General features: G+C 42.4%; 1 protein-coding gene across 2 annotated transcripts in view; it reads left to right on the top strand.

Annotated features, from left to right (window-relative positions):
* dock2 (dedicator of cytokinesis 2) overlaps positions 1 to 11,239 on the top strand; it is a 178,585-nt gene that overhangs the window by 44,639 nt on the left and 122,707 nt on the right. For both annotated transcript variants that reach the window (XM_079502580.1, XM_079502579.1), the window contains 3 exons: positions 824 to 958; positions 10,176 to 10,284; positions 11,024 to 11,094. In XM_079502580.1, the coding sequence (XP_079358706.1) occupies positions 824 to 958; positions 10,176 to 10,284; positions 11,024 to 11,094 (315 nt within the window). The remainder of the gene's footprint in view (positions 1 to 823; positions 959 to 10,175; positions 10,285 to 11,023; positions 11,095 to 11,239) is intronic.

Consider the following 11,239-nt stretch of genomic DNA (forward strand, 5'->3'; position numbering starts at 1 on the left):
TTAGGCTGCAGCCAGTCAAGTGAGCTGTACAATTGGCAATGGTGGGTTCTGTATGGGCATCTAAGGACAAATCTGCACAAGGAGTTACATAATACATTAAGTGGCTTGAGGTGAGTATCAGTGGCGTTTTGGTATACAATGTCGTCATAGTCTACGATGGGGAGTAATATTTGAGAAATTATTCTTTTCCTCACTTCGAAAGCCATATGTTTTTTTAACTGTTTGATCAATATGAAGTTTAAAAGAAAGTTCTGGGTCCATCGTGACACCGAGGTAATTAAATGAGTCCACCTTCTCAAGGTTAGAACCGCCCTCAAAATAGATGTGTGTGCGTGTGCGTGTGTATACCCCCTCTATAACAGCCATCAGCCCAGAGATCATTAAAGTAAAGCCTTGCCAACACCTTTTATGTGTTTTTTTATTTTATTTATTTCTTTTTTATTTCTTTTTATTTATTTATTTATTTTTTAATTTTTCCACGCTTGCCTGCCATACATCAAAACGAAAAGGATCTCCTGAAGGGTAATAACGTGGACCAGGGTCGTCCCCATTGGCAGGTTTGTTTTATAACCAATGGAGCCTTTCATTATTTAAGAGGATTGCACAGTCCAGCTATAGGAGGCGAGCCCCTGCGGTCATAATGTGGGATTGCGGTTGCAAAACTCATTGTGTAATGCCGAAGCGAAACAGAAGTTCATGATAAACATAGAAACATTAGGAGCCACGGAATTTCTGACATATTGTTACAGTGATGGATTTTTGAAATGTTCACATTTCTCTCTCCCTCTCTCTCTCCCTCTTTCTCTCTCTCTCTCTCTATCAGGAAGCTTATGCTGGTGTTGAAAAGGTATCTGGATGTATGCAGCCGAGGGGAACAGTGTGAACCCATCCTGCGCACCCTCAAAGCCCTCGAATATATCTTCAAGTTCATCGTTCGCTCCCGCATGCTGTACTCCCAGTGAGTGTTTGTGTACACACACACACACACACACACACACACACACACACACACACACACACACACAGAGGCCAGGGAGGGGGGCTTGTAAAGTACAGTACAGTACAGTACAGTACAGTACAGTACAGTACAGTACAGTACAGTACAGTACAGTACAGTACAGTACAGTACAGTACAGTACAGTACGAGAAGTACAGTATAGTAGAGTACAGTATGCACCGCTCAGTTCACACAGGTGTGATTTTTTTACGTATTTGTCATCCTTCTTTCACAGGCACACACTCACTTACGTTTAAACTTGATAACCCACACACACACACACACACACACACACACACACACACACACACACACACACACACACACACACACACACACACACACACACACACACACACAGACTGCAGGAGTCTGTCTAATTTCTCTCCAAAAGCCCTTGAATATGGTAGAATATAATTTAGGATTACTGTCATTATGATAATCTAGCACTTTATATATTGCACACATCATACCTGTAACTTTCTTAAAAAAAAAGAAAAGGGGTTTTTATTTTATTTTTTGAAAATTATTCCAAGGGCCACTAGGAGGGCGCTACACGGGCCGCATTTGGTCCACTGGCCGCCAGTTGAATAGCCCTGGTGTACAGTGTTCCCACACACCAATTGCTGGGGTAATTGTCTCTGACAGCGTTGTGTGGAGAGGATGCTGATTGCTGCACTAACATAGCTAATAAGCATTGGTGATGAAGTGGCGCTTTCCAAACCGAAGCTAATGACAGAGCTAGCCTGCTGAATGGGCATTCGTCTGAACAGCAGACATACAGTACACACCACCACCCTCTGCCAAGAGCTGCACCATACCATCAACTGTAAACACCAATTATAACAACCACCACGGATAATGTGATGCTGACAGATGTGATGTATATACCAGTTGCATTATGGGTCTTTAACGTGTGTGTGTGTGTGAGTGTGTGAGTCCGTGTGTGAGCGAGTGTGTGATTGTGTCAGTGGGTGTGTGTGTGTGTGTGTGTATGTATGAGTTGTGTTGATGTGTGTTTTGCGTTTACTCTCTGCTAGAGGGCATTGTGCATTTTGGTTTACTACTTGTGTTCATTCTGTTTGTGTGTGTTTGTCTATACACATTAGTGTGGTGTACTGGCTCAAAACACATCAGAGATTCAGTATGGAGGGTTAAAACTCTACTGGCCAAAGCTGGAACTTCAGGAGGTTCATGAACGCTCTTTCATGAACCCATTGTAGGAGAAAACTTTCGCACACCTAGAAATTAGGCGTATGCACTGGTGCGTAGGCCAGTGGACATCAATGAAAGCAATAAGGTACACCCGCACACTGTGTATTTGCACAGTATTTGCACAGTTTCGGTCAAACGTTGCTTCATTAAATAAGACAATACTCATGTACCGAGCAAATACACAGTGTGCAGGTGTACCTTATTGCTTTCATTGATGAACCCATTGTAAACATCAGGCGAGTTAGCACTTCAACATTCTGGACACCAAATTTGGTGTCCAGAATAATCATCATCGTCATCCTCATTTAGTCCTTTAGCTGTTGCGGTACAATGTTTCATCTGCATTTAACACAATCTTTGACAAGAGCGTGGGACCTCGTTTTTCTCTCCACAACCCGCCTTTGCCAGAACGAGGAAACTTGTCTTTCTTTAATTTAATTTAATTCAGTAATTAAAAAAAAAAAAAAATACTCTATATATATATAGAGTATATAGAATATACTCACATGTTAGCCTACATACGGATCCGACGTGCATGCGGCTGTGTGCACGCTTATTTGTTTTTCTGCTCAAAATGAGACAATCTGGGATGCTTAGGACCTTATAAAACTTTAAAACAAGCTAAGCTAATGATGATGCTACCGCCGGGCGATGCTGCTCCTCCTCCCCGCAACAACAACAGCTGTGGGGCCTACACGTCCTGGTTAGCCAGGGGGCCATTCTTCTTCTTTGGTTTTTCACACATTTTTCTGGCACTGGCGCCATGATTTCCCCTTGTCGAGTTAGGAGCAGTGTGGAAGTGCCATTAATACAGCACCAATTGGGAGTGGTTAGGGGTTAAAAAAAAGTGGTGCAACTCCGTGTGGGGGTCCTTGGGGGGTCCCCAGAAGTTCCAGACTTCGCACCCAGGGTACCGGCCCAGGTTCAGGCGAGCCGCCCCACGTCCGAAACGGTTAGCTGTCTATAGGAGTGGTTGCACCACTAAAAAATCCAGTGCTAGTATGGAAATCCGGAAACACAATGAACCACTGCTACAAAATAAAATGACATACAAGGATCAATGGGGATGTTACATGTGGATGCATAAGTAAGCATGCGTCCGTCCACCAATCTAGGCATTAGACAACACACTGTCACATGTCAGGGTATCTATGATGCTGTGCTGCTTTTGCGTACGTGCATGCAATGCACATTCCCTACTCACACTATTGCTTCACTGCACCCCCGGATTGACTTTGATGCACTAGTTGCTAGCCCCTCTTGGGTATCGGCGGAACCATAAATCTCCCTCTTCTCCTAGTCTCTCTCCTCTTCCATCTCTTGCTGCAGACAATTTAAAATCTATTCTACCACTAATGTTTTTCATTGAAATGAACAGTCCCCCAACCACCCACCACTAAAGAATACTCTTTTTTTAAGTAAAAGTACCAATATCACAATATAAACATACTCAGTTACAAGTAAAAGCCTTAACTTGAGTAAACGCACAGAAGTATCGACATCAGAATGTACTTAAAGTACAACAATAAAAATACAAAAGAAAATCAATTATTTGGAAATGACAGATCTACAATCTCACAGTTTTTTGACACTCAGTAGGCGTTCCCACATAACTTCCGGGTATGATGATGATGTCACGCGCATACCCTCTATTGTGAATAAATTAATAATCTCAGATCTACTGTTCCATCCAAATTTGGGAAAGGCTGATGTAATCAGTATCATCAACAAGTCAAACTTGTTTTCCCTAGGATGAGGAAGACATGAATATTTGATTTCAATCATATCAGCCATGTGTCTCATGAATAAATCGAATAAATCCGTTGTTTTTCCTAGGAGGGCAGAATAATTAATCGGCCAAGTGTCCAGACATTATGTCCGGTGAGGTGCGGCCAAGCGAGGCGACAGCTAAGTAGGTGCTCACACCAAGCAGTGCTCTGGCTGCGCTGTTGACTCAAGAGTTACATAGAGTGCCAAAGTCCTGACGTCACACGCTCGTCCCCTGGGTCACAGGGGTATTTTAAAACCTTGGTCATATTACAACCGTCTAAGAATTGTTGTTAAAAAAACAAACTGTCCCGGCGATATTGTCAGGGAGGTGGCTCTGTGTCGTTTACGACAGTCAGTCACTCATATTTGATACAGTCTGTTTCTGACATTTATAGCGTCTTCTCGCCATCAGTTGATGCTTCATATCCATATGAGTCAAACCACCGGCGGGCTCATTTGTTTGTTTCTGGAACACAGTTTTTATACAGTATGCCACAACACTGAACACGTCTATGGGAATTCACAATGGGGGGAGGAAAAAACCAAAACCTGGCCCAGCTAGGATCAGTGGCGCCGTCGGGACGTTATTATTTGGTGGGGGGGGGGGGGGGGTCATTGCCGCGAGAGGCGAGCATGCAGCGGCAGTCAATACACAACGACGATTGCACATCAAATGGGAACGATGCCGGTCGGGAAAAATAAATAATTAAATAGACCAGTGAGTCATTCCCCAATAGTGCGAGGACATTCAGACCCTTCTGACCCCCCCTCCGGCGCCTATGGCTAGGATACGTAAAGACTGAAGTGCTCTATAGTCTACTATACCGATAGGGTGGTAATTATTTATTATCTATTTTGAAAGTGGTTTGCAGAAATATAAAATGCCAACATTTTTGAAAAACTAAATGAAAAGGAAAGTGATTGGATGGCCGTGAACATGAGGACACCATTGGCTCCTTAATTAATCATGAGTCTTCTGCAAAATGCCTAACATAAGTTTTACATTACAAGATGGGAGAAATGATGCGAGAGGCATAAAGCAAGTGTTATGACTGATTTCTGTCATTTGGATTCAGCCAGGATGTCTTTTATGGAAGCTTGTTGCGCAGCGAAAATAGCTGATCTATATGCAGCGTGACGCATTGAGATGTTTTACGCTATTCTTGGTTTTTATATAGAGTAGAGCATTTGAAGTGGTCAAACTAGCAATACAGTATGTTCTTCCATAAAACCCTATTCAATCTGTGATTTCTTCACCTGGTTGGCTGTACAGTATGTATGTACAACGTTAATTGTTGTGGGGACTTGAAAAAAAAAATTCAGTCGTGAGATTGTATTACTCATCGACATGGATTAAAGCTAAATACAATGTCCCGCCATATCGTGGTGGCGCTACTGCACCTTTTGACCCAACACTCTTGAACCGTAGCTTTTACAATCAATCAGATTTGTTGCTATACTTCCTATACTTCTGCTCCCTGCTGAGCAGGTGCCGTGACCAAGCTGTAGAGGTCTCTTTCCCCTGCTGGCTTCACACTATTGTGTTCTCTGGAGTGCCCAGCCAAGCTGGAGGCACAGTGGAGGATTCATACTCTAGGTCCTCTTTCCTCTTCCTTCATCTCCTATCTGCTCCTCCTACTGTATCTGAGTCTGTTTACAGTAGTAATTTGATACTGAGCCGTGTGTGTGTGTGTGTGTGTGTGTGTGTGTGTGTGTGTGTGTGTGTGTGTGTGTGTGTGTGTGTGTGTGTGTGTGTGTGTGTGTGTGTGTGTGTGTGTGTGAGTGTGAGAGAGTGTGTGTGTGTCATATTCTACGGTCATCTCCAGGGTCACATACTACTGTGCTGGATTATGTCTTGTATTGAGCTATACTGCACTGAGCACATAGGGCATCTGTGGGATCATCTGAAGTGAAGTGTGTGTGTGTCCAGATGTGTCTGTGTCATACTCTAGGTGTTGTGATAACATAACACCTCTGACCCTGTGTGCATGCTCACACACACGCACACACACACACGCACGCACGCACGCACGCACGCACACACGCACACACGCGCGCACGCATGCATACATACATGCACACACACACGTGGTGCGCGCACACACACATACAGTACATGCAGTCAGGACTGTTAGATTAAGTAGGACAATGCATCTGTAATCATAAGTGCACTCTGGAGAGGGAGCCCTGTGATAATACTCTGTGTCACTGCCTAATCCCCCCCACATGCTGAATTCCCTGTGTGCCACATGCTAATCCCTCCCACAGCACCCATAACTCCTATTGTAATTAACAGCTGCATTGTACCAATGAGTCACAGCCGGATGGAAAGTAGAGGGAGGACTTGTGGTGGTGATGAGAGTGAGTGGCGAGGGACGGATGCTAACGGGGGTGGAAATAGGAATGAATAGATGATGGGTGACGAGATGTACAGTATGGGTGCACGAGAATGTGATTGCGTTCATCATTTTGTCTCTACTGAATTACAAATGTACCAGCTCCAAATTGGTTGTTTTTGATTCAGACCCTCATGGTATGCTTTGGGGTTAAATTGACTAGGCTGTTTTCACTGAGATAAAATGGGTCTTTCTGACTGCAGTAACCTATAAACATAACAATAACGTTCCCAGTATTTCACAAAATTGCTTTTTTTTGTTGTCTTTTTTTTTGTAGACATAAGACGAAGCCATTGGAATTGATTTAGGTTGATGTATAAACTTGATGAATAATATGTTTTGCCCCCTTGATTCTCAATTACTAAAACACTTAAGCAAATTATGAAACCAAGTGGAATTACAGCTTGATTGTTGAGATATACTGAAATATGAAATGGCTAGAGAATCTCATATAAACCTGTTAGCCTACGAGCAATCTGAGAACCCAACGGCATAAAATAAAGGAAAAAGAACACCCTCTTTTCCTTCAAGATAATTAAGTTACCAGTCACATACGCACAAGACAAGGCCACACACACACAGTGAAAGATCATCAGCTCATTCAATATGAGATTCGATACTGTATGCGAGAGTAAAGCTAAGGCATAACACTGAGCCTCCACAAAAAGCTTGTGCTGGGAGTTGCTATTTGCAATAAAAAATCATGGAATCGTATCAGAACAAGGTTCAATGTGTGCGTCATAATGTCTACATCATGTAGGCATGGATGGATGAAGTGTTATATTACAGTGTGGCTTTCGGGGAGCCCTATGTTTTGGCCATAGCCATAAACACTATATTATTCATAAATTATTGGAAAAATAAAATCACTGTGTGAATAAACATGCATGTTATTGCACCTACAGTAATTGCTTTAGTTCTAGACTATTCAATAAACTAAAGTAAAGCCCTCAATGTGCGTGAACACTATTGGACCCTTTATTGGACTATACAAAATTCATACAGAAAAAAGAAAAAAAGTGGCACTCAAAATTACAATATTTCAGAGTTCAGGTGCATGAAATCAACAGGCATGACTGATGCATTTTTAATTTCATTTCTACTTTTTAAAATGTTCTTTGAAATACAACTGAGTAAACAAACCCATCAGTTGCCCACAGGCAGTAACAAAATATATACATACATACAGTATATATATTATGAAATAAAAAATGTAATTCCAATCTTCACAGTAGGAGCTAATGGAATATGGGCAATAGCTGTGGAGAATAACAAAAAATGATTTTTTTTCCCTTCAATCAGTATACTTCCTCTCTTCCTATAGCTGGGGGCGGACTCGTACAAATTTGGCTTTTGGTGACTCGTTTTTTAATTTTGGCGTGGTGTTAGGTATGGGTATAAGGTTTTCAAAAAGCTGTGCAAACACGTTGGGCGCACCCCCTAGTGGGCTGTTTGCACAGACTCAAATATTAGATACGTATGGCTATGGTTGGTTGTAAATGGCTATGGTTGTAAAATAGATTGTTACTATTGGGCTGGGTGTGCTAAATAACATACTAAAATTTTAGGAAAAACAAACAACCAGAAAGGCATCGTTTTCAAGATGGCGTCCACGGTGGCTAAAATGCTTAGAGTATATATGAATAGAGACGGCACCCGGAGGAAACCCTGAGGCGATATGGACATTTATTCATTATGATCGGTTTGACAAGTAGAAATATGGGCCTCCATATTTACATTTCATAGCAAGTCTGGAGATATACGGCAGCAACTGGTTATTAATTCATAATGTAGGCCTATAAATTCTTGTACATGGTCTTGCTTTCTAAGGGCACCTCACATTTAAAATGTCTTGTAGGGCATTATGTATCCCTTATCAGTAATCTAAGTCCAACAAGATGTGACAGTGATTTGCCTTTTGGCTCCCGCAATTTCTCCAGCAAGAAGGGTTATTGCCATCATAATGAGATTTCTGAAAGTAAAAGTAAAGTACTGTATAACATTTCCAACCAAACTCCCTCCATTTTTATGAACTGGTGCTTCCATAGAGATTGTCCCATTTCTGTCCATGTTTCATCTATTTGTACCTCCGTCCTTCTGCCATTTTCTTTTATTAACATACTGTACAAAGTTGATTGAGTTTTCAAATTTGACAGACACTTACAGTATACATGCATGACATAATTATAGTATCTAATTCTACAGCATTGGTCTAAAAATGGTGGAGAAGACATGCGTAAAATAATTACATTTTAAACACTGGGACTGAAGTGAAAATGAATACCCTTTATGGCCCTGACATATAGAATGTGTCAATGACACAAGTAAAGTTATTTGAACTGTGTCAATATTCGTCTGAAGCACAATTATTATTAATTTGAAACGCACTGCACTGACCCAAATGGAACGAGGTAGACATGTCACCCGATGCTCCAAAATAGAACCAAACTCTGAATGACGCATCACCATAGTTTGACGTGCCCACCTGGAGGTTGATGACGCACACGTATGTGTTGACGTGAGTCTGACACTTTCAGTATGCCAGTGTGCCTTTAGATTCTCAAGGTCTTTAGAGGCCTGACCTGAGCACTGCACTAAAAGTGTGACGAATAAACCGAAAATGTGATGGCTTTAGTTTACATGTAGTGTAAAACATCCTCTTCCTATTAGACATTGTGTTGCTTCATCACTGTGATTTTTTGTATAATTTGATAATTTGTGTTGTATGTACTAATGTACACATGACACAACAAATTTGTCGCACATTTTTTAAACTTTTTTTTCTCATCAAGAGCAACCCATTTCGCTCAGCAGTTTGATTTGCAGTCTATAGACAATTGGACATAGCTATTTATTGCCTTCATGTGTGCAGAACACATGCACGTATACGTCATCTACAATCACCCATCTGCACAAGTTGCGGGATTTTGGCGGAAGTACCGCTCAAGGAAATTACGTTAATGCTTTACAAAGCAGATTACATTATCCGTGAAAGTGTTGTGATTGGTCGGGAAAATATTGTATCCGGGGGAAATACATCTGACGGATGTTCCGGACCGACACTTCCGCCGATAGTGTTTCTGCCTTAGGTTGTGACCAGGGTTTTCTCTTCGCAGATGAGTAAGCCTGGGACCGAGGCTAGGGCTACCCCCTTCACTGCACCCTCCCCCCACCACTTCCTACAATACCACCCTCCAGTTACATCATGACTGCAATTAAAATGACATTCCACAAAATATATTTTTTGAATAAGTTCTGAGGCAAACGGGCATCTATTAATGCACTGGCACAACAAATATATATACAGTATACACACACACACACACACACACACACACACACACACACACACACACACACACACACCTACACACACGCGCACAGACACAGACACACACACACACACACACACACAGTATTTGGGGGGAATTAATTACATTAAGGACCTTCAGTATTAAGTATTAACACTGGATTTTGACTGTGAGTAGTTGCCTTTTATATCAAACCTATTTTATTTATCACACAATGGACCACATCTCCATAAAGAACGTGTTTAATTATGCAATAAAACAGCGAGAGAATAAACCCTAGGACATTACTGTTTTTGCATATAAAGCATGAAGTGCATGTGCTTTGATGAAATAAACTTAAGCCCACCTTTCTTTGTACTTGCAGAGCTAGAAATGAGACTGTTAGAGGCTATTATCACCAAGGCTGAACTCCTGTCATCCTTATTTTCACTCTTCTCTTTCTCTCTCTCTCTCTCTCTCTCTCTCTCTCTCTCTCTCTGTTACCAGGCTATATGAGGGCAAAGAGCAGGCAGAGTTTGAGGAGTCATTGAGGAGGCTTTTTGAGTCCATCAACAACCTGATGAAGACGGACTACACCACCACTCTGCTGCTTAGGGTACCAGACGTTGTTCTTCCTCGTCTTCCTCCCACTCATCCTTCATCATCTTCTATGTCTTTTTTGCCTTTATTGATAGTTTCAAGTGAAGACAGACAGGAAAGAGGGAGAGAGAGAGAAGGGGAGAGACATGCAGCAAAGGATGTCATGAACGGGACACGAACATGCAACACACTGTCAGGCCAGAGCCTATATGTGACATGCGCCTGGACCGCTAGGCCAGCGGACGCCCCGGCCTTCTATGTCTTTTTGGCATTTTACTGTTCCCTTCCCTTACTTCTTGCTTCCTTCTCCTTGTCTGACGGTTGATCCATCGTTCCTCTCTCGTCTAGCGTGTCATTTTCCACTTGTTCCTCCTATGTCTGCCCAAGCACACGTGTGCTCACGCACTTGCACACACCACACTGCATTTAAAGGAATTCATGCAGACAGACAGTTAGAGAGACTACACGCATCCCATAGAGTTCCACAACGACAGTGACGCAAGATGGCTCTTTGTCAAAGTCACCTTCTATTCAACAAGATGTTAACAACAATATGGAGGCAGGCGTGTGCGTAATTGCTTGTGTGTGTGTGTGTGTGTGTGTGTGTGTGTGTGTGTGTGTGTGTGTGTGTGTGTGTGTGTGTGTGTGTGTGTGTGTGTGTGTGTGTGTGTGTGTGTGTGTGTGTGTGTGTGTGTGTGTGTGTGTGTGTGTGTGTGTGTGTGTGTGTGTGTGTGTGTGTGTGTGTGTGATTTTAGGTAGCAGCTCTGAAGTACCTGCCAACAGTTCTGCATGATGTGGAGAAAGTGTTTGACGCCAAACTCCTAAGGTAGGTTGCACGTTTGTGCACGCACGCACGCACGCACGCACGCACGCGCACACGCACGTGCACACACACACACACACACAAAATGGAATGCCTTGGAATGAGTTTCTTTAACCTTTCCTTGACCTGTAATGAAATATACAATCCA

Source organism: Electrona antarctica (assembly GCF_951216825.1).
Source record: "Electrona antarctica genome assembly, chromosome: 1".
NCBI lineage: Eukaryota > Metazoa > Chordata > Actinopteri > Myctophiformes > Myctophidae > Electrona > Electrona antarctica.